Raw genomic sequence first — 25,073 nt, 5'->3', positions numbered from 1 at the left:
TGACAGAGTGTGGCATTGATATCAGAGCAGCCTCAGTGTACTCAGGAGTGTTCACACAGATCTTTAAAGAGGAGTGTGGGCTGTACCAGGAAAAGGTGTTCTGCTTTGTCCATCTGAGCATTCAGGAGTTTCTGGCTGCTGTTTATGTCTCTCTGTCATTCATCAACACTGATGTCAATCTACTGTCAGAACCACAATCAACATCCTGGTGGTCTACACTATTAAGAAACAACTCAAAAGTAAATCACCTCTACCAGAGTGCTGTGGACAAGGCCTTACAGAGTCCAAATGGACACCTGGACTTGTTCCTCCGCTTCCTCCTGGGCCTTTCACTGGAGACCAATCAGACTCTCCTACGAGGCCTGCTGACACAGACAGGAAGTAGCTCACAGGCCAATCAGGAAACAGTCCAGTACATCAAGGACAAGATCAGGGAGAATCCTTTTCCAGAGAGAAGCATCAATCTGTTCCACTGTCTGAATGAGCTGAATGACCGTTCTCTAGTGGAGGAGATCCAACAGTACCTGAGATCAGGAAGTCTCTCCACAGATGAACTCTCCCCTGCTCAGTGGTCGGCTCTGGTCTTCATCTTACTGTCATCAGAAAAAGAGCTGGACGTGTTTGACCTGAAGAAATACTCTGCTTCAGAGGAGGGTCTTCTGAGGTTGCTGCCAGTGGTCAAAGCCTCCAAAATTTCTCTGTAGGTGCATATATAACAGGACAGATTAAATAAATAAAATATGTATTTTTTTCTGAAGTAAAAAAAAAAATATCCCAAATTACTGTTTCTGTCTCATCAATTGTTTTCCAGGCTGAGTGGCTGTCAGCTGTCAGAGAGAAGCTGTGAAGCTCTGGCCTCAGTTCTCAGCTCCAAGTCCTCTAGTCTGAGAGAGCTGGACCTGAGTAACAACGACCTGCAGGATTCAGGAGTGAAGCTGCTCTCTGTTGGACTGGAGAGTCCACACTGTAGACTGGAAACTCTCAGGTCAGTATTCCAAAACCTGTTCAACACATGACCATTTAAATCCTGATTTACATATAGGTTACTTTAAGTGAATAAATATGGGCCAGATTTGTCTAAAAATTTCAATAAAAGCACAAATGTATTTCACGACTTGAAAATAAACAAGGATGATCATGAATGTATTTTTCACAAACAAATACCACCCAACTTGAATAAATGTGAAACAATTCCACAGTATATTTGCAAGTTGGACGTTTTTTTCAGTTATATATTATGTCATTATTATATGTAATTATTATACAGTATATTATATTATGAAAATTATGTCATTATCTACTCACCCTTGTGCCAGTTGAGACAAGTGAAATTTGTTAATCCATTACAATCCATAACAAACAGGGAGGTTGCCAGCACAACTCCGTAGCAGCCTCTCTAACACCGTAAAATTACTCTATACAGTTTGTGCAGCATAATCCCAGTCTTCTGAAGCTGACGATCGCACTGTGAGTGAAAAAGACCTATTTTAACACCATTATTTAGCACAGATCTTCACTACAGCTGTTGTTTAAAAAAAAAAAAAAAACCTTCACGCTTGCACGCATCCTCGTACGTTCATGTGAATCTTCCCCAATTCCGTGTTTACACTGACATGTCAGGCATTTTCACCAGCATATAAACGCACCACACATTTGTGGATTGAAGGTCTAGAATAGTCTGAAAAACCTGCAAACTAATCCAATCTAATCCACACGTGTCAGGTGATTTGTGAATGCAGATTCGACAACCTGTAAATAAATACAAAAACTTGTATGTTTTTTTATGTAAATATGCACATGAAGCACTTCCAATTAAATTTTTATGATATTAATATGTAACATTGGAAAAATAAACTTCCAACTTGGAAATATTAAATATATCTATTTAATACTTGTTTCACATTGATTCAAGTTGGGTAGTAGCCTATTTATTTGTAGAATTGTTTGATATTTATTGTGTGGCAGTTGTTTGTACACAGGAAAATACACTTGTGATCATCCTTGTTTATTTATGAGTCGTGATATACATTTGTGAAACTTGTTTTGTGCACTTATTTTTTAGACAAATCTGACCCCATAAATAAACATCTACATTGTGTAAGATTTTCTCTGGTAATGTAATTTTCAAACTAATTGTGATACCAACGTGCGAACTACCATGTCCATGTCTAGATTTCATTATTTCCTCTCCTTACTGCCTCTGTTGTTGAAACCTAAAATACCAGAAAGAACTTTCTGTCACAAATTGAGTCAAAAACATTTCAAACCAATTGGACCAAATGAAAACACAAAGCAGATCATGGGATCAACAGTCTGTACTGGAGATAATTATAGATTTCCCTAGCATTTGACTGCATTATCACAATTAAGAGCAGTGTACTAATGAGAAAATCTAACATGTAACTTGTCCCTTTAAGGACACACACATACATTTTGATAACACTGTATTGACATAACGGTGTTAGAGAAGACGCACTGTGCCGGGACAAAGGTCCCGGGGATGCAGAGGTACCGTTGTGTTAGTGTTATCAGCCTCAGGAATCCTACTTGGTTGGCTTTCCACCAGTCCAATGGATTTGTATCAAGTGGTGGAGGCATTTCTTGGAAGTAGCCCTCCACTTCGGTTCCATGGTCATTTGTGCGGTTGGGCCGGCTGCGATGACGCAATTTAAAAAGTTGTTAACCGTTAAGGTTAATAAATCGATCATCAATTTTTCTTGAACATCCCTAATCATTAGAATCACTTTTTCTCATATGTTTTGATCTAGACGGAAGCAATTCTTGCTCTGGTAGATGCATAACCCCACTTGGCGATGAGGCTCTTTGGCAGTGGTCTGGTTAGGGGTCCAAGCACGCAGTGCTGGGACCCTATGGTATTTGCTGGAATTCTTCTTCTTCTTCTTCTTCTTCTTCTTCTTCTTCTTCTTCTTCTTCTTCTTCTTCTTCTTCTTCTTCTCTTCATTTTTTTCTTTCTTTAGGGGTCCAGACAGAGGTGCTAGAACCCTATTGTATTTGCTGGAATTCTTATTTTTCTCCGCTTACATTGTCTGACCCCCCACTACTCGCTATTCATAGTATTCTCATGATTGTCATATGCATGTCCTACCAATATGGCACTTTACAATACACACAGCTCATTGGCTGTTTTTGTCATTTGAATGTAATCACCTGTTAAGTTTTTACAATCACCTGTTATTTTCCTACCAAGATGGCCACGTGGTGATAGAACAGAATACTATGAATAATAAGTAACTTGAAGTTTTGGCCAATAACTTCTGCAGTGCTTGTCATACATATTGGATTTTCCACCATTTTGAATAAAAAAAACCCACTTTTTTCGCAACTCTTCCTAGGCCGTTCATCAAGTGTATTTGGTATCTAGAGCGCCTGATATGAGTTGTGATGAGTAGTGTGTACCACGTATCTAGCAATGCGAGTTGTCTGCCTGAGTTAGCTTTGCAGGCTTTGTTTAGATAGATACAGAGTTCAGTATGGCATCTAGGCTCTGATCTTGTCACTCCCTGTGAGCATATACCTAGCTAGCCAAATGAGAGAGCAGGGAGTGAGGATAGGGAATTTACTCCCCAAAGCCGTGTCAGATACAGAGCCGGACACCAGCTATTCTAATCATAATCCTAATTCTAATTCTAATTTGAGTAAAGTCAATCTAACTTTATGTGGGACCTTCTATGTGTGGGCCAGGCACTAGCCGCCATGTGGCCATTCCCCCTCTAGGCACGTCCGACCACTGAAGGGCATACACTATCTAGTGAAACAATCTGCATACCCAGCAAGCTGCAGAACAGCAATGGCCCATCTCAGTCAGGACAACTCACATATTGATATTAATGATTCTATAAAGGTGGATTGGTGTTGTTATTTCAAGCTCTATATCTGGATTTGGTATTTGAGTATCCAAATAACATCTCTGCCTCCAAGATCCTTCATCAAAACAAAGCAGCAAACCTCATGACAGCAGACAGCAGTAGAATAGGAGTCTGCATGGCAAAATATGGTGTCATACCGTAATTAGTACGCAGACAAAAAAATCGTAATATCTTGAAAGCTGAGTGTACAGTAGATCAAAATATCTAGTTGTAAATAGTTTGATAAATTGATAATGTGACATGTTCAAGATAGTTTGATCAATCTTTATCAAGCTACAGACAAATTATGTCTGTACTGTCAAGATGATGTCTATAAAGTCGTGTTTAAATTGATTAATCGAGGCCACTAATACAGTTATAATATTCTTTCTGAGGCTTTCAACATAGGTTGGACTGTCACAAAACTTGTCTCTTTGTTTTGTTTCCCCACGCTGGCCCACCAAAGTGGAAGTTGGCCTAGTGTTTAAGGCACTGTGTTTGCAAAGCACAAGATTGAGAGTTCAAATCCAAGACCTGACATCACTAAGTCATGAAATAATAAGACCCTGACAGAATATCTTCCACCAACAATCTTCCTGCAGCTCTAAATCTTTTCCTTGCCATACTTCCTTGCAGTAATATACAGAAAGAGAAAAGACACCCAGAGCTGAAATTTCACCTATATATTGTTTATTTCCCATCAGAAAACAATGAACATTAAACAATGAACCCCTAGAGGAACAGTGGTCTCCGTGGGAAACCAACTATGTTTTCCCTCTTAAGGGAGGGGGGTTACTGGGTGAAACCACCAGTTTTTTTTTTCTCTATAAAATCACTATTTCTTTATTTTAACAATTATTTTTTGGTTATAGCAATTCTTCGGAATGTTTTCTACAATAAACAATTGTAGAAATTGCAGGAAAACAAACCTGGATCATACTGTAACCCAATTGTGCGGAGCACTCACAAACCACACGTGGACCATGGAAGTATTATATCGCTGTGGAGCCAACTTCTGAGAGGAACTAGAGATCATACATCACTTCCTCTGTGTTACTTTTTTTTTCTTCCCGTAAGAAAAACACTTTGAGGTATATGTCCCCAGTGTGAATGATAATGTGATTTTAGGAGCAAGCCATGAATATGTGGTTTCTGCAGGCATAAGCAATCCTCAATAATAAACAATAAATAATTATATAATAACAAAGTGTGTGTGTGTGTGTGTGTGTGTGTGTGTGTGTGTGTGTGTGTGTGTGTGTGTGTGTGTTTGTTGCATTCTGTAGGTTGTCAGGCTGTCTGCTCACAGAGGAAGGCTGTGCTTCTCTGGCCTCAGCTCTGAGCTCCAACCCCTCCCATCTGAGAGAGCTGGACCTGAGCTACAATCATCCAGGAGACTCAGGAGTGAAGCTGCTCTCTGCTGGACTGGAGGATCCACACTGGAGACTGGACTCTCTCAGGTATGGAGAAGCTAACCAGAGGCTGAGGCTATTTAATGCCCAAAGTATGTATGCTGGTTTGACTTTGTTTATCCATCCCCAGTCTGGACCATGGTGGAGGACAGTGGTTGAAATCAGGTCTGAGAAAGTGTAAGTTATTTATGAAAACAAACATTTTACTATTTAGATGGAAAGTTTTCCTACTGTGAATAAAGATGATGGCTGATATAATGTGTCATCATGAAACCTTTAAGAAATTAATAGTCAAACAATGTCAATAAATCAACAAATATTTAATAGAACAGGTTTATTCAGGTTAATACACCACTATTGTGTCTTGTTCTCCCCATCAGATGCCTGTGAACTCACACTGGACCCAAACACAGCACACAGAAACCTCTCTCTGTCTGAGGACAACAGAAACGTGTCAAAGGTGAGAGAGGAGCAGCCATATCCTGAGCACCCAGAGAGATTTGACTACTGGCCACAGCTGCTCTGTAGAAATGGTCTGACTGGTCGCTGTTACTGGGAGGTGGACTGGAAAGGAAGAGTTGATATAGGAGTGACATACAGAGGGCTCAGAAGGAGAGGAGAGGGTGTTGGCAGCTGGCTTGGAGGGAATGACAAGTCCTGGAGTCTCTACTGCTCTGGTGAGAGTTACTCTGTCTTTCACAAAAACACAACAATAGACACATGTATCTCCTCTTCTGGCTCTGACAGAGTAGGAGTGTATCTGGACTGGTCTGCTGGCTCTCTGTCCTTCTACAGAGTCTCCTCTGACACACTGATCCACCTCCACACCTTCCACTCCACATTCACTGAACCCCTCTACCCTGGGTTTAGGTTTAGGTTGAGGTTAGAGTTGTTTGATTCCTCAGTGTCTCTTTGTCAGATAGAGTAGGGAGACTTGCCTCCTGTGTGGAGAAACACTCACACTCCTGACCAATGACAACTTCTGAAACAATAGTTTAGTCTGGACACGATCACACACACAAGTATTTGCATATAGGTGTACTACTCATTTTATTGTAAACAAACATGATTTATTTATCACTGTAGAGTGTATTCTTAACACACATATGTACAAGATCAGGGACATTTTATTTGGAAAAGGAAATGATTGAGATATTTAACCATGTTGCAACCTGGCTCAAGGAAGTAACAACGAGGGAGCCATACGCCAAAGTAAAAGTTAAAACAATGATTTATTAACTAAAACTAAAGGGTAAACAAACACAAACTATGGCTAACGACGGCTTTAAGCCCAAGGAGTTCACCGGGCCCAGGTGCACTCCCATCAGCCTCGATGATGACTCCACCCACCAGGCTCCTGCAAGATGCAGAGCCAGGAGAGTGGGAGGGTCGTCACACCCCCCTCCATAAAATCAGGGTCCCACCGGGAACCCCTGTAACACAAGTAAACAAAACAAGTTTACAAAATACATATTAATTTCTCCAGCCCGCCTGCCGCTTCTTCCGCATCCTTAGCAGACCTCACTACCTAGGTAGCAGTTTAAGTGGAAGAGAAGAACAGCACAGGAGACAAAGCAGGAAACAGACAACATTTCATTTAGGCTTCAGGGCTGGGACAACACAGACAGCCACCATGTTGTCCGTCCCTTTAATATGGCGAATGTTGAGGTTGTATGATTGAAGGACAAACAGGGGAGACTGCACAGCAGTAGACTTCCTGACACAGATATGAGCAATTCACTAATACACTCCCACTGTCATCACCTAAGTTCGGGAGAAGATCACGGCAACAACGTTCTCCAACTCACTTGCTAGGTTTTCTGGCTCACCAAGAGGCTGCTTCCAAGCCCATGTACCCTGCTCAAACAATTGGCCGCAACCCCAGTCTCATGACCTGGAATTGCCCACAAGTGTGCATAGTTCATCTAACAAGACTGCTCCAAAGTAGGACACCCAACTACTGACAGTAGTCCTACTGACACTGTGGCAACACAAACACCAAAACCAGTGCCATAGCAGCACCCAAAACGCTAACCAAAAGGCTGCACATCCCTAGTACAACCTAAGGTAACACAGTGTTACCCAAACAAAGCGTAGTACTGGCCACACCAGCACGTTACAAAGATGACACTGGCACACACAAAGACCAAACTGTTATAACAAGAGCAGGCAACTTACAAGCCTTCAGGAAAGCACTTACCAACTGTAAGCCATTAACACTAGCAATATCTAAAGCCATCATAGCTCATGCTTACCCAAGCCAAAATTGCCCAATCCTCAACACTAGCCACAAATCAACCACAAAACAGAGCTACAAGAAGAAGTCTAATTACAAAGAAAAACCAAAAGGACCAAAACATGGCTACAGACTAGCCTACAGGGCACCCAGCAGACATGGTTCGGGCAGCCTACCCAAACAGAGCTTCCTCACTAGCTACCTAATAGTTAACTAGCTAAATACAACCCTAGTCTTCATGTGACTACTTGTGGTGGGTATTTATGCACTAAAACCCACTGGTGCGAGAAAAGCAATCAGCAAGCCGACAACCCTCTCGAGACCAGGGATGTGCTCCCGGGACAGCTGCTCCTTCCACGTTGGTCACAACACTACCAAAAGGAAACCAGCGAAACCCAAAGGGGAAACACTGCTATACCTAACAGGGGAAATGAACAATAATGCTCCAAAACTTACCAGGCTAGGCTACCCAAACTAAAAAAGCTACATTGTTTGGTCTTCTTTTTAAATGATCACAGTTTTAAGCACAATTTATTATATTTAATATGTAATCATTGCTCACAGGGTCAAGTAACATTGATTCACATTGCCTAAATTGATTGAACCAACCCAATTTATGTAATTCCTTCTTTAGAGAACCTGGGTTAGTCCATTACATTTAAAAGTAAATATCCTGTTTTTCTTTTTCTTTTTTTGTACTCCATTCTGTGTATCAGACACATGCAGCTACTTGTAAGTTTAATGGAAAACATTTAGCATAGAAAATGTGACCAGTTGATAAAAATGTTTCAGTTTTAACCTGAACCTACAGAGGTTAATGCACTGAAGATGGAAGTGGTCTGTATTGTTGTACTATTGTACCTATTAATGATGTATATGAAGTATGTATATGACATAGTGTAGGATGTATATGATATGTGATGTAGTATGTATATGACATGTATATCATGCTATGTAAAGCCCTTTGAGACATGCTTGTGATAAAGGGCAATATAAATGAACAAGACAGAATACAAAATAAACAAGACTTGATTACTCCAGGTTTAATAAATGTGAATTTTATATGGAAGCCTCTGTAGACTTTATTTAACCCAGTTTACACAATTTTGGAACTTTCTTCACCTGTCATTCAAACTGCAAGTCGATTTTACAAGCCTTTTACTGTCTTAAAATATTCAATCTGTAAAACACAGCTGCCACTGACTGACCATCCTTGGATAAAAACATCCAACAATATCTTACTCACTGAATAAAATGTCTGACAGTGAGAGTAACATGCACACATTTTTCTGGAAAGCATCTGAAATGTTTGTTCAGGTAACATTTGGGATAATGGGATCTCTTGGTTGAGGTCTTTGTGTGGAGTGAGGTCGCCCTCTTGTGGATTGGACTGACTACAGCATGTGTGCAGGCTGACTGGCTTTCTGCAGTTTTATATTGTTGCTCTTCATTTTGTTTTTGCTCTGAAAGTAAAGGAGCGGTATGTTCAAAAGTATATTTTCCTGCCTTTAGGCCTACATGAGTCATATGACAAATGTGGTAGGCAGTCTGTATAAGTGGTCTATATTGTTGTACTATTGTACCAAGTAAAGACTCGTTTAAGTGCAGTTACAGGAAACATTTCTTGTCAAAGCTCAGTAGCTCCCCCTTCTGGACTTACAAAGAAACGACTGTATAAAACATCATACAGAGTTAGTATTCACAGGTAGTATTCAGGATGCTAGCTTATATCCCCGATAATCAAAGTGGCGATAGACTTGTTTACATGTGTATCCATATCCTAACAAGAACATCCACATGGAACAGCAGAATAGTTGGAGTATTACTATGGAAACAGAATTTAAACATTATAAACAATATAAACCAACAGTTAACAGGATCCAATGTTTACATGCATCAGCTAATATCAGCATATTCCAGCTAGCCAGTATTCAAGTTTGTAAAAAGCAGAGTATGTGCTCATCAGAAATATGACATTTACACATGCCAACTCTTAAACTGAATAATCCAGAATAATACTGAAATATTAATGCCATGTAAAAACACTGTCTACATGGCCTGCTAAATGGGAGGACAAACACACCACTAGTCACAACGTGTGAGATACATCTACTGTATCAAACACTAATTCACCTGAAAAAGAAACATTATGTACAACTGAAGAGAGCAAACTGAGTTCTTTATCACCAAACTACAGCAATCCTCCTCTCCTCTCTTTAATCCTCCCACTATTGAGGTAGGTGACATGATTTATCCAGGAGCTGGATGGTATTAAATGTTAAAGCACTGGTGAAATCAAGAAACATGATTCCCACTGTGTTTTCAGCTTCATCCAGATGGGAGTAAACCCTGTGGAGCAGGTAGATGATAAAGCATCATCCACTCCTATATGAGTCTGGTAGCAGACTGCAGAGGCTCCAGGAGTCTCACAGGAGGTCTAAGATGATCCAAGACAACCTCTCCAAGGTCTTCATGATGTGCTGGATGTTAGTACCTCTGCTCTGTAGTGCTTCAGGACACTGGACCAGCCCTTCTTGAACATGGGGACGATACAGGATGTTGTCTGCAGCGGTGGCGCCCTCTGCAGGCTCAGTGAGAGGCTGAAGAGAAGCTGCAGGAGCCTCACAGCTGATTGGTCCATGTTTTGAGCTCCCTGGAGCTGATGTCATCAGCACCCACAGTCTTGCTGGGATGGAGCCTCCTCAGCTCCCTCTTCACCTGGTCAGCAGATGGACGGGCTGGGGAGAGACCTCAGTGTCTTCCTGGACAGTCTGAAGTCTGGGCTAAAGGTCAAAGGTGACAGGGCCTTTGTTGTCCAGGATCCTGGGCTTTAGAAGGTCCTGCATGAGGAGCTGAGGCTGGTAAAGTCACCTTCTTACTGTAGTTCAGATCAGAAAAACATTTTTACAGGCTGTTATAACAATTGATTTTACCTTTATTGTTAGGGATCCAAGTGCTGCAGGTGCAGGAACCCTAATTCTATTTGCTGGAATTCTACATCTACAACTTTTCCATTGGGACCACTGCAACGATAGAGTGGACACAATCTGGCTACTCTTCAGATATGGAGACGTTTATTTAATGTTGCCTGTTTTGGTCTAAATATCTTTTCCATGTAAATGAATCTAGGTGAATTACTGCAGGTGCTTTGCTCACCGCTTCAGTCATATTTTGTCTGTGATATCGAATCGCGGGTGGGGTCATGATTTCTAAAAAAATATATATATATTTGAGAACATTCAACATGTGGATGATGAATATGTCACGAGCTCAGTTGCATTAAAGGAATAGTTCACCCAAAAATGAAAATTCTGTCATCATCTACACACCCTCATGCCCTCATGTGAACTATTCCTTTAAAGAACTTTTAGATCAACATGAAAATAAGATGAATATATTGAAATTAGAGTTATTCTCCCCTTTCTGCTGCATCTCTCTCTCTCTCTCTCTCTCTCTCTCTCTCTCTCTCTCTCTCTCTCTCTCTCTCTCTCTCTCTCTCTCTCTCTCGGGTTGATTTCCTTGTTAAATCTGCTGACTTTCACTTTCACTTATCGATCGTGGCGCAGATAATTTTACACCGAAAGGTAGGATATTATAACGCGTAGCCTAGTTTACATTACAGTTTATTATATACCTACTTTAATAAGTCTTACTCACCATATCTTTATCATAATGTTACCGCCTGTACTTATTTAGAAAGCAGAATAATACTTTAACATTTCCAACCAGGGCAGTGGATCATAACCCGCTTCTAGTTTGTGAACACATCAATATTTGGGCGTTAACGTTGGAGTCATGAAGACGTTTGTTTGTTCTAAAAAAAGATGTTTGCTCTTTACTTCACTGTAGATGTGATTAAATTTCAGCATTTGATAAACTCATAATAAAACTTTACCGCCTGATCTGTGACTTCTCTGCCACCCACAGGTTTAGACTCTGAAACGGAAGTTATGAGGATGTGACAGCAGCCTGCAGAAGGAGAATAAACAGCGTCTGTCAGATTTCACTGGTTTATTATTGTGACCTTTATTTAAGCAGGTATTGAGATTAAAATAAAACATTTTCTAGATCCTGGCCAAAACATAAGTGATCTGGTGGAGTGACTGACATTCATGGGAATAACTTGAAGTGTAATCCTGCGTGATTTGGAGAATTCTCTTCATTTGAGTCTCTGTTTTCTCTTATTAAGAACCAACCTTGTGTATTATACTGACCTCCATAATATAATATCAGCCTAATAATGTAATTACTGATTTCGCAGATCTGTTGTCTTTGATAATGTCTCAGTATTATCCTTGGAGATTTCATTACCGATGTTTTTTTTTGTTTTTTTTTACAAACTGTGTTTCAAAGCAGTGGTTCTCAACGTGGGGTCTGGGGACCACCAGGGGTCCTTGAGTGGGTTGCATGGGTCCCCAGGAAATTGATGAATTGTTAACTTCACCATTATTTCATTTACAAGAAGTTAACACGATTAGAGAATGTAGAAGAACGACTGTTTTGATCATAGTTTCTCTGTTATCTCTCTACCTACAACACAGACAGTCAACAAAAAAAACAAAACAAAAAAAAAAAAAATTCTCAGATTTGGGTCTCAGAGACAAAATCTCATCAAATGGGGATCCGTGGCCCTAATGTGTACGAAATTAGGGGTCCTTGATGAAAAAGGTTGAGAATCACTGTTTTAAAGCATAAAAATATGAAAATAATGGTAATTCTCTAAATCCATCAAAATGGGAATAACAGATATATACAGTGTCATCACACAGACAGTTAAATGATAAATGTGTAGACATAGCCTTGATTTAAACCCAAGTCTAGATTTAAATATTTCCACCAATATGACTCTCTCTTTCTCTCTCTCTCTAACAGTATCAAGCCAGTAGCCTTTCACTTATCGGTGTGGCAGCAGGTTATTTCCAACATGGAAAGGTATTGTATTCAACACGTTGTATTACAGCTTATAGTGTATTATTCTTCAATCCATTAATGCTTACTGTTGATTGATTTAACTGTAATAAAATATTAATTAGGAATAATCCTCCATTTGTGTTTAGGAGGTGAAGGTATGTGAGGAAAGTCATGAACATGTTTATTTATTGTAACATTTTTAAACCTGTTTTAATCAGGGCAGGGTGGCTCTTTAGTTCACTGTAGATGATGTGGTTAAATTTTAACATTTGATAGATGCATAATAAAACAACTTCATCATCTAATATGTGATTTCTCTGTCAGATTGGATTGGAATCTGATATTGGACATTGGTTTGCACTTTGATACTTAAGTTATTTTATATTGGCTGTTTACTATGTTTATTCAGGTCAAAACCTCTTTATCACAACTGTTTTAATATGTCATCTGATCTTTCACTCCACTTATTAGCTAAATATTTTCACTGTGGTTGAAGTTAGGGTTGATAGTGAATATATTACATTTATGGTTTCCTAGTTATTGTGCGCCCCCTAGTGGTAAATTATGTTTACAGCTGCTTGAGGCCAAGTTTTAAACGCCACAGTCCCACAGCAGCTTCACACCATGTTGACTGTCTGCTGCTGTCACACACCTTTCCTTCAGGTCCATAACCAGAGAGCCCAGGTCATCAGCAGAAGCAATGAAATACATGCTGCTTAATGCACTTCATAGACTTTCATTGTATTCTCATGCTGTTTCTACTACCTACTACTTCTACTACAGGTTCTAATACACTTTCAAAGGTTTATTGTACTAGAACTTCTCCTGCTACTGCTTTGTAAATACTTAAAGGCATGTTTCAACAAAACATTACTTCAACTACTACGTACAGTATACGTCTAAGGCAGCGGTTCTCAACCTGGGGGTCGCGACCCCCAGGGGGGTCGGATCTTGACTAAAATTTAAAACTGTAATTAAAGCCAAATTGATTTAGACTAGTTGTTTTGTATATTTTTGGTCAGTAATGCAAGGTTTGTGTACGTTTGGTAGCTGTCATGTGTGCGTCTGGTAGCTGTCGTGTGCGTCTGGTAGCTGTCGTGTGTGATAGTAACCCCTGGGACAAACAGGGAGCAGAGAAGCGTGTGTTTGCAGCAGAGGACCGCTCAGTCTTCCACTGCTATGAAGTCTGCGTCCCGTGTGCAGAGAAAATAGGCTAAATACGCGCCGAGCTCAGTGCCGTGCGCGCCTGTGTAAACAGCAGTGCCAACAGGGCAGGGCGCCGATTTCAGAGGCGGCCTTAAGAGGATTCAAGTTGGTTTGCATCAATAATGGTATATTTTCGGACTTCAACTTAAATGCATTATGTGCACTTTCAGCACTATGGACAGCTCAACATAGAAATAATCCATACAATTCAAACAAACAATTACAAACCAAACAATTTAAAACTGAAACAATGACATTTTTGCTTTGGAATGAGGAGAAGCCTCACCCTTCTCGGCAACTACTAGTCTGCATTGAATAGCACTAGGCCTATGTGCTATGTATCAGCTGACATAAAAACAGCTTAAACAATTCCCTCAAATTAAATTAACAACAAAAGCAATGCCATATTTTGCTTGGGAATTAAAAGTGTCTGAAACTACTGGTTGTTTACGATGAATTGCGCTTCGCTCTTTCAGCACCGTGGACAGCTCACGTCAGGCCTGGAGAGCTTGTTATTCATGCACTGTTGGTCTGGTAGGGTTATTTAATTAAGCAATATCACACGAGAGGGAGTGCTGTTGTACTGTATATCAGCACGGCGAAGATAATCACAGCCGTGCTGATATACAGTACAACAGCACGACCTCGAGTGTGATATTGCTTTTATACAACAGTTGTATAAACAAAGCTATTCATCAAGTAATGGTAATTTGAGACAACAGATGATTTTTGTCTGTTATTTGTCTCCGCCAACAAAAACAGTTCCCTCAGGATTCCACTACCAAGTGTTGCCAAGCAACTGGTAAACTGTTTCCCGACTGCAAGCTAGCTAGCTACTTTTAGGTTAGCACAGACGATTTCAGCTTACTTTCTTCCCAATCTTCCGCCTCGGCTGAGCGTTCATAATTAAGGTCAAATGTCTCCATATTTGCGCTGTCGCTACTAGGTGCGAATGAAGTTAGAGTTTTGTGTGGACGTGTACTGGGAATATCTGGTAAGCATTTGTTTGTTGCACAACACTGTAGAAGTGCTAACCAGCTGGTTAGCTTGCCAGCTGCTCAGCTAACGTCAGATGAAGTTGTCATGATCCGCTTTTTATTTCTCCTCACAAGAAGCTCCAGGCAGCTTTCTCCACACAGAAAAACGCTGTGTGAACGCAGCCTGATCAAGGTTACATTAGAACACCTGTGAAGCGGAGTGATACATACAGTACAGCGTCCCAGTGCTGTTATACTGTATATCAGCACTCATGGAATGCCTCTTGTCCAATCAAATTGCTCGACCGGAACTAACTGTTGTATAACACTAAATAATTGCTTATAGAGATTCTTTTAATTATCTGTATTTGCTTTACTTTGAGAATTTACTAGTTCGTATTAGTTGACACCGTTAGTAATGTTCGTAGTGAAAGAAATGACCCGCCTACCGTTTTGCTGTGAATATTGAACTGCTAACTGGTTGTAACTGCAATTAAACCTGGCTGTTATCTTTGAAACGGTGTCCGGTGTGTTATCTTTGATTGAAGTAACCACAGCTCGCCACAATATATACATATATATACAGAAGTGGGTGAATTATTCAATGCTTGCATGTCAGTCGGGGGCCCTTTGGGAGGGCGGGGCCCGTTTCAGTTGAAATGGGTGAAACATTGCTAAGGCCGCTACTGGCGCCGAAGTGAAGCGGGTCACTGCAGTGTGTTTCAAGGGTGAGTCGAGAGGGAGGGGGTCGTGAACCCCAACCTACCTTTTTTTGGGGGTCGCGGCTCAAAAAGGTTGAGAACCACTGGTCTAAGGTATAATCTGCCAGAACTGTGTTACTGCTACTATTACCATTCATATTTTTTATGGAATTAAATGACATATAGTGAAAAGTGAAATCTGGTGGACAAATTGTAAACAACTTTAAAAGATAAAACTTTAAAAGATAAAACTCAATAAATTAAACTTTTAAACCTGTCACGCTGAAGCTACGCTTAAAAAAAAGAAAATTCTGCAGAAAATATAAACTATTCCTAGATCACCAAAAATGACAAACACACAACAAAGTGCAAAGGTCAGAGCCTTGATGTCTTTACAATATTCATGTTAGCAGCTACTGTGGCTGCTGGCTGGTTGACTAAAAAGTTCATTTCCCACCCTGGTGGTCTTCCTCTCTGTCTACCAGGATCCAGCAGGAGAGACCAGACTCCCCTGAACCCAGCTGTGTGTCCTTGAAGAGTGACAGGTCAAAGGATGACCCTATTGATTTTAAAGATAAACACCATTCTTCTGAAAAGAAGTAAGTTGTTATTACTATATTCATGTTTTAACTATTATTTAACAAGAAAAGTTTTGCTGAGTTTGCATGTTCTTTTTCAGCATAACTCTTCATCACATATACACAGTTATATATTCTCACCTGACCAGTACAACCAGTCTACTACTGTTGGCCACTAAGAGCTCCACCAGACCAATTTGGGGCTTAAGTTTCTTGTATAAAGGCTAGTTGGTGGTAGTTGAGCGAGAGAAGAGTGTTACTCATTTACTCTCCCCAGACTCCAAGTCAGGAACTATCAACCTGCTGGTCAAAAGCCTGCTGCCTCTCTATCCTTTCCATCACCCCTGTTTTGTCCATCCTGTGTTTCTAGCAGGATCCAGCAGGAGAGACCAGACTCCCCTGAACCCAGCTGTGTGTCCATGAGTGACAAGTCTATGGATGAACCAACTGTCGTCAAAGATGGACACCACTCTATTGATCAAACGTAAAGATTTAAAACTGATGATGTGTTGTTATCAGACCCTAAGTCATGAGATATAGAATTGTTCTGGCCCTTCATACTCTAATGATTCACTTTCCTCTTTCAAAACATCACATCCAACAATCAGAGCAGCGTTTACAGTGGTGTTCACCTTGTTTATCCACTAGCACAGCACCTTTAACCACCTGTGCGTGTGTGTGTGTGTGTGTGTGTGTGTGTGTGTGTGTGTGTGTGTGTGTGTTGATACCTGATATCTATGTTTTGTCCACAGAGTCCACCAGGAGAGGTCAGAGGTTCCCAGTGGTCAGTCTGCCCAGGAGCATCAAACAGAAATGGACTCTATATTTATGGTGTGTAAATGTTCAACAACCTTTTACTTGAGCTACAAATCGAATGCAAAACTACCATTCTGGTCATAATATTCTCCATGCAAAACTCTTTAGACTAGTGGGCTATCAATCTATCCAAGATGGATTTGATGTTGTTTTCTACGATTTTATTATGAAAGATTAATTCATTCATTCATATTTTTTTATGTTGCAGCTGCTTGAGGAGAACATCATCACTTTTGTGAAGAATGAGCTGAAGAGGTTCCAGAGCGTTCTGAGGCCAGATTACCCAGAATGCAAAGAGAGTCAGAGGGAGGATGAGGAGGTGGTGGACAGTGAGGAGGAAGAGCAGAGGAGGAGCAGAGAGGCACTTCTGGAGATCACACTGCACATCCTGAGGAAAATGAAGCAGGAGGAGCTGGCTGACTCTCTGCAGAGCAATAAGAGGCTTTTAACAGGTTTAACATGATGGAAAGGGGAAATTATTGGAAAATGGGAGATGTTTACATTTCTAAACTCTGCTGTAAATATAGACATTTCTGAAACAAGATTTATCCAATGCAGATTAGAAGGTAAATGAGCACAATCCCCATTGATAATTTGGTAAAGTTCCGAATTTGTTAATGTGGGTGTAAAATGCTGAACACAGTGGTGCATATATATAAAAAAAAAAAGAAAGAAAGAGAAAAAAACAACAAGCACAAATCCTGTACAGACCCACGGCGCGTGTATTCAATTCTATGCACTGAAGCACTGCGACAGTTAAATTACCTAATTCCACTAACGTGACTTAACCCTCCTGTTGTGTTCGTTTCATGTTAATTAATTCTGTGTTCCCGGTCCAAAATGACCGGCCCATTATAGCTGATTAGAAATCCATAATAATACATATATTATCACCTAATGTTGTGTTAGATCTTTTTTATCAACTTAAGTTCTTGTGAACATTACAAGTTTTGAACTTCTATTTGCTATTTATTGCCTGTAGGCCTCATTGACCTGAGCTCATACAACTCGTTTTTGAGTAAAAAAAGCATAATGTATGGATTATTTTGACTATAACAAATACTCAGATGAAACACATTGTGCTATTTATCACAGACTACTTTGTGTCAAAGTTTAACAAGGACATTTGTTTTGAAACCATTTCAAATTTTTAAATAGTGGCACAAAATAACATTTGTTGTGTTCCCGGTCAAAACTGACCGGTATGATTTTATTAGTAAAGAAAGGACATAGGCCTAAAACTACACATGAAAACTTTACTGCATCTTCACTGTCAGTTTCCTGGCCTCTCTCCTCCTCACCAGTGTCATGATCAAAGATAAGATCAAGAGCCTCACATACAGTATATTGTTTGGTCATTGTGCTGCCACAGAATGAATTGTGAGCAAGGCCTCAAAAAAGCTTTATATACCAGAGCTGCGAGAAAAGTTCTATATATTATTGAAACAATTTTGCGATTGTTAGTGAGAATGCCAACAGGTGTGGTTCCCATGGGGGAAAGATTCCCGTGGGGTTGCCATGGAAGCCAAGAAGGGGAGTGAGATGTGTGTGTGTGTGTGTGTGCGTGTGTGTGTGTGTGTGTGTGTGTGTGTGTGTGCTCAAACACACATGCATGTGGGGGTCTGGGAGAGGAAGTGTGTCCATCTGATGAATGGGCATGTGCCTGAACTCAATTTTATACACTAATTGTAGTCTCCCATTCATTTCTACTGACCGGTCATTTTTGACCGGGAACACCACAGGTGTACAAAAGTTAAATAAAACACCCAAAATTTTATGAAAATTATCAAAATTTATTTTGTGTGTTCAGATGCCCTGTGTGGACAAAGTCATGGAACCTTATGACAATCAGATTAAATGAACTACATTTTTCAGAGAGAAAACTTAAAATCGGTCAAATTCGACTGGAACACAACAGGAGGGTTAAATACGACAAGATGACGTCACCTACCGTTAAAGTCTGTAGGGCAGCGAAGACGAGTTACTGTCTGTAAATCCCCGTTACTGACTGTGGAATGTTAAGTTGTTTACACACCGGGAGACTGTGGATTGAGTTCAATTCTGCTGGTCTGCTGTCTGTACATCTCCAAATTACAGACATGACATGATGCGCACATCAGGTGCATTAGAGATCGATGTAGATCCATTTCTATAGTGAGCAGCCTCTGTATGGGAAACACTGCATCTCACAGTCAAAAAACGCCCTCTAGAGGCCATCTGACGAAGCAGATGGCCTCCGACGTCATCTCACTAAGCGTTACCTGACTGACTGACTGACTGACTGACTGACTGACTGACTGACCTGAATTTGCCATGTGATGCCCTCGGCTGTGCCATGGGAAAAAGAACAGTTGCCTTTCACACTGGGCTTCACAGAATCAGGACTTGTTGAAGAAATACAATGGAGTTGGGAAATGTACACATTTACCAGGAAATGTTAACATTTCCCAGATTTACTGTTACATCCATTCGTTGATTTTCTTCTTTCTAATTATTTGTTCATTCAGAATCTCCTGCTGCCATGTGCCAACATGAACTCAAATCTAATCTGAAAGAGAAGTTTCAGTGTTTGTTTGAGGGGATTGCCAAAGCAGGAAACCCAACACTTCTGAATCAGATCTACACAGAGCTCCACATCACAGAGGGAGAGAGTGGAGAGGTCAATAAGGAACATGAGGTCAGACAGATTGAAACCGCATCCAGGAAACCAGCAAGACAAGAAACAACAATCAAATGTGAAGACATCTTTAAACCCTTACCTGAAAGAGATAAACCAATCAGAACAGTGATGACAAAGGGAGTGGCTGGCATTGGGAAAACAGTCTTAACACAGAAGTTCACTCTGGACTGGGCTGAAGACAAAGCTAACCATAATATACAGTTCACATTTCCATTCACTTTCCGAGAGCTGAATTTCCTGAAAGGGAAAAAGTACAGCTTGGTGGAACTTCTTCATCACTTCTTTATTGAGACCAAAGAAGCAGGAATCTGCAGGTTTGACAAGTTCCAGGTTGTGTTCATCTTTGACGGTCTGGATGAGTGTCGACTTCCTCTAGACTTCCAGAACAACGAGATCTGGACTGATGTTACAGAGTCAACCTCAGTGGACGTGCTGCTGACAAACCTCATCAAGGGGAAACTGCTTCCCTCTGCTCGCCTCTGGATAACCACACGACCTGCAGCAGCCAATCAGATCCCTCCTGAGTGTGTTGACATGGTGACAGAGGTGAGAGGGTTCACTGACCAACAGAAGGAGGAGTACTTCAGGAAGAGATTCAAAGATCAGCAGCTAGCCAGCAGAATCATCTCCCACATCAAGACTTCACGAAGCCTCCACATCATGTGCCACATCCCAGTCTTCTGTTGGATCACTGCTACAGTTCTGGAGCATGTGTTGAAAACAGATGAGAGAGGAGAGATGCCCAAGACCCTGACTGAGATGTACATCCACTTCCTGGTGGTTCAGTCCATACAGAGTAATGTCAAGTATCATGGGAGAGCTGAGACAGATCCACTCTGGACTGCAGAGACCAGGAAGATGATTCTGTCTCTGGGAAAACTGGCTTTTGAGCAGCTGGAGAAAGGCAACCTGATCTTCTATGAAGCCGACCTGACAGAGTGTGGCATTGATATCAGAGCAGCCTCAGTGTACTCAGGAGTGTTCACACAGATCTTTAAAGAGGAGCGTGGGCTGAACCAGGACAAGATGTTCTGCTTTGTCCATCTGAGCATTCAGGAGTTTCTGGCTGCTGTTTATGTCTTTCTGTCATTCATCAACATGGATGCCAATTTACTGTCAGAACCACAATCAACATCCTGGAGGTCTACACTGTCAAGAAACAAGTCTAACATAAATGACCTCTACCAGAGTGCTGTGGACAAGGCCTTACAGAGTCCAAATGGACACCTGGACTTGTTCCTTCGCTTCCTCCTGGGTCTTTCACTGGAGACCAATCAGACTCTCCTACGAGGCCTGCTGACACAGACAGGAAGTAGCTCACAGACCAATCAGGAAACAGTCCAGTACATCAAGGACAAGATCAGGGAGAATCCTTCTCCAGAGAGAAGCATCAATCTCTTCCACTGTCTGAATGAGCTGAATGACCGTTCTCTAGTGGAGGAGATCCAACAGTACCTGACATCAGGAAGTCTCTCCACAGAGAAACTCTCCCCTGCTCAGTGGTCGGCTCTGGTCTTCATCTTACTGTCATCAGAAAAAGAGCTGGATGTGTTTGACCTGAAGAAATACTCTGCTTCAGAGGAGGGTCTTCTGAGGCTGCTGCCAGTGGTCAAAGCCTCCAATATTTCTCTGTAGGTGCATAGATCATTGAATAGATTTTACAGATATTACATGTCATATTTTTTATACAAGATAAAATTGTCTATATCACTGATTCTTCTTCAGGCTGAGTGGCTGTAAGCTGTCAGAGAGAAGCTGTGAAGCTCTGGCCTCAGTTCTCAGCTCCCAGTCCTCTAGTCTGAGAGAGCTGGACCTGAGTAACAACGACCTGCAGGATTCAGGAGTGAAGCTGCTCTCTGCTGGACTGGAGAGTCCACACTGTAGGCTGAAAACTCTCAGGTCAGTATTCCTCAACCTGTTCAACACATGACCATTTAAATCCTGCTTTAGGTTACTCATGCAATTTTCAAACCAATTGTGATTCCATCTTTTGGCACTCCTTTGTACCTTCTGTGAACTACTGTCCATGACTATAGTTCACTATTTTCTCTTCTTACTGCCTCTGTTGTTAAAACCTAAAATACCAGGATTTTTATGTGTAGCAATGACTAAGCTACTGTAGGGTCCCAAACAGCACAGGAGACAGGAGTGAAGTTAAATCACCGCTCTGGTGTCTTTATTCATACACAGTCACTAGTAAGGTAAATCAAAATACAGCGGTGTTCTCTCCACCACTGTCTGTGCTCTGAAAGTGTGTCTGTCTCCATCCACTCTGTATGTGTGTGTGTGTGTGTGTGTGTGTGTGTAGGTTGTCAGGCTGTCTGCTCACAGAGGAAGGCTGTGCTTCTCTGGCCTCAGCTCTGAGCTCCAACCCCTCCCATCTGAGAGAGCTGGACCTGAGCTACAATCATCCAGGAGACTCAGGAGTGAAGCTGCTCTCTGCTGGACTGGAGGATCCACACTGGAGACTGGACTCTCTCAGGTATGGAGAGGCTTGCTGCCAGGCAGAGGCAATGTCTTATAGACGGGTTAGAGTTGGCAACCATTTTCTCAGTGGTGCTGAGAAGCTGTGGCATATTGTTTAGTGCTTAATGTAGGATATGAATGATGTTTTATGGATAATCATTCATTGGGAAGGCTATTTAATGTCCAGGTATCAAAGAGACTATGCTGATTTGACTTTGTTTATCCATCCCCAGTCTGGACCATGGAGAAGTGCGGTGGTTGAAATCAGGTCTGAGGAAATGTAAGTGTGTATTTAGTTTAATTCATTAAAACAAAGCAGCACACATTTAAGGATTTAGATGTAAAGTCCATCTACACCGCAGTATGTGAAATCCATTCATTCAAATTCTACTGTGAATGAAGATGATGGCTGATAATATGTCATCATGAAATGTCAAACTGTCAATAAATCAACAAATGATTAACAGAACAGGTTTATTAGATCTGAAACCCCTGCTGTATCGTGTCTTGTACTGTATATAAATCAAAAAATAATTAAAAGAAAATGTTTATTAGTTCAAAACCTGTTGCTGTATTGCGTCTTGTTCTCTCCATCAGATGCCTGTAAACTCACACTGGACCCAAACACAGCACACAGAAACCTCTCTCTGTCTGAGGACAACAGAAAGATGATGCTGATGAAAGAAGAGCAGCCATATCCTGATCACCCAGAGAGATTTGACTGCTGGTACCAGGTGCTGTGTGGAAATGGTCTGACTGGGCGCTGTTACTGGGAGGTAGAGAAGGAAGGAAGGGTCGATATAGGAGTGACATACAGAGGAATCAGAAGGACAGGAAACGGTGAAGACTGCAGGCTTGGATGGAATGACAAGTCCTGGATTCTGTACTGCTCTGGTAATAGTTACACTCCCTGGCACAATAACGTAACAACAGCCATACGTATCCCCCCCTCGTCTGACTCTGACAGAGTAGCAGTGTATCTGGACTGGCCTGCTGGCTCTCTGTCCTTCTACAGAGTCTCCTCTGACACACTGATCCACATCCACACCTTCCACTCCACATTCACTGAACCCCTCTACCCTGCGTTTATGTTTAGGTATAGGTTTGGGTCTGAGTTGTTTGGTTCCTCAGTGTCTCTTTGTCAGATAGAGGAGGGAGAGTCGCCTCCTGTGTGGAGAAACACTCACACTCCTGACTAAAGACAGCTGCTGAAATGATAGTTCACTCTGTACAGGATCACAACACACACACATATTGTATTTTCATATAGGTTTACTACTAATTTCACTGTAAATAGAGTGTATTCTATGTGTAGGGTTACTGAACATGATTTTAACATCACACGTATGTAACAGAGTTATTACATGTATAATTACACTAAACCTGTTATTTTAATTTGTATACCTGACAGTTTTCTTCTACCTCCATTTCTGCTGTCATATAGGCTACAGTATGTACAGTAAGAGCCCCACCTCCTGCACCCCTCCTTCTCCTAGCCCCCATAAACTTCCTGTCCCCCCTTCACCTCTCCCCTTTTGCTGTGTTCCCCTATGGGAGAGGTGGGTGTCTTTTTTCCTCCCGTATTATCACAATCCATCTTATAGTTTCTTATCATTCATATTTCTATTTTTGTTATCCCTACTGTCATAAAGTCTAGATGCACCTGTTAGTTTATATATTGTCATTTATTGGCCCTTATATAAAGTTATATTTAACAACGAAATCTGCTAGCTAAAAACTGTACGAGTTAAGCTAACATTCCCCCTTTTTTTTCTTCATTAATTTAATTTGTGTAGGAGCTGGAGTGACATATTCACTTTGTTTTGTTTTATTTCATGTCAGGTATTTTTACTGTGTTTTATTTTATATATATATTTTTAAGTTTTGCAGAACTGCTGTATGTTTGAGTAGCGTCATACCGTAGTTTAAGCCACAATCTTGTGGTGACATTAGCTTCGGCCCTTTTGCTGTGTTCCGCTATGGGAGAGGAGCTGGAGTGACATATTCACTTGGAGGATTTGTTTTGTTTTATTTCATGTCAGAATAAACGGACGTCAGGTCCAAAGACATCCTGGTTTTGGGTCCTTCCTTCACCTTCCACACAACGCAGAATTTCACCGGTAACACGTACAATAACAGACATTTTATTTGGAAAATTAAATGAGATATTTAACGAGCAACAATGAACAACAAGTTATTGTGGTTCATCTGAGAGTCTGTTGTTGATGATTGACAGGTTAAAATATCTTTCCTTTGGACTTTTGTTTCATTTGGTATTTTATTAATCTCACAACCCCAAGCTAAACATCTATCTTGTTTTCTACAATTGTTTCCCAGAATTACATTTTAAATGTTTTAAATATCTTGTTTGATCTTCTTCTTTTCAAGCAAGTATAGTTTTATATATTATATATTTTATATATTATTTTTTTGTTTTCTAAGTTGGCATGACTTTTCATCACTGAGGAAGATGTAATCTATGACATCATTGATCTTATATTGCCAAACCAAGATGTCAGGGACACTCAAATTGACATATTTATGTCAATAATCAAGAACTGTGATAAATTAATTAATATTTTTTAATTTAGATGCAGGTACATGACTGTCCAACTCAGGTAGCACATTTTTTTATTTTTTTATTTAACCTTTATTTAACCAGTTTATTCCCAATGAGATGAAGAATCTCTTGTTTCAAGGGAGACCTGGTCAAGAAAGCAGCATCATGACAATCGTAAAAGTCGCAGACAAACAACAACAACAACAACAACAACTGTCATGGCCCTGCTTCCCCAGCCCTTTCTCTCTCCCTGTGGGCCTGGTCTCTTGTTTGTCTTGCTTCTCTTTCCTCTCTTATGGTTGTTTTTCCTGTGGGGCCATGCGGACCACAGCCTTTTGTTTGAGTTTAAGTTTATACTTTATTTACTTATATTTACTTATATTTTGATGCACCCAATGCCACATGCACACATTCCTCCTCACATGCAACTCTTTGCACTCAGTCTTGTAGTACTCACTGAACACATCCCATTCCATTTAGTTGTGCTTTGGAGTTTAGTTGAGGTTTAAGAAATACACTTTGTTTACCATTTACCATGTTGTGGTGCCTTTTTGTCATGACTTTGAGTACAATCTGAGTCACATTAAAGAAAGACCACATTTTCTGTAAAAATGCTCCAATAGGGAGTAGACCAATATCAAACCAGCAGGCTGATGAACCAAACCTA

General features: G+C 40.8%; 3 protein-coding genes across 3 annotated transcripts in view; all 3 read left to right on the top strand.

Moving 5' to 3' along the window:
- The window catches only part of LOC144539493 (protein NLRC3-like), an 81,860-nt gene that overhangs the window by 1,596 nt on the left and 55,191 nt on the right, over positions 1-25,073 (top strand). The gene's annotated exons all lie outside the window — the stretch shown is intronic.
- The window catches only part of LOC139916981 (uncharacterized), an 88,891-nt gene that overhangs the window by 41,062 nt on the left and 22,756 nt on the right, over positions 1-25,073 (top strand). The window lies entirely within an intron of this gene.
- On the top strand, positions 12,396-23,915 carry LOC144539492 (protein NLRC3-like). The gene is made up of 10 exons (XM_078284744.1): positions 12,396-12,443; positions 15,792-15,905; positions 16,258-16,368; positions 16,637-16,715; positions 16,909-17,152; positions 19,208-21,011; positions 21,106-21,279; positions 21,689-21,862; positions 22,080-22,126; positions 22,444-23,915. Exons 1-10 carry the CDS (start codon positions 12,436-12,438, stop codon positions 23,043-23,045), a joined length of 3,357 nt encoding a protein of 1,118 aa, XP_078140870.1. The 5' UTR covers positions 12,396-12,435; the 3' UTR covers positions 23,046-23,915.

Source organism: Centroberyx gerrardi, chromosome 7 (assembly GCF_048128805.1).
Source record: "Centroberyx gerrardi isolate f3 chromosome 7, fCenGer3.hap1.cur.20231027, whole genome shotgun sequence".
NCBI lineage: Eukaryota > Metazoa > Chordata > Actinopteri > Beryciformes > Berycidae > Centroberyx > Centroberyx gerrardi.
Note: the sequence above shows the minus strand (reverse complement) of the source record. Positions and strands in the feature narration are given on the sequence as shown.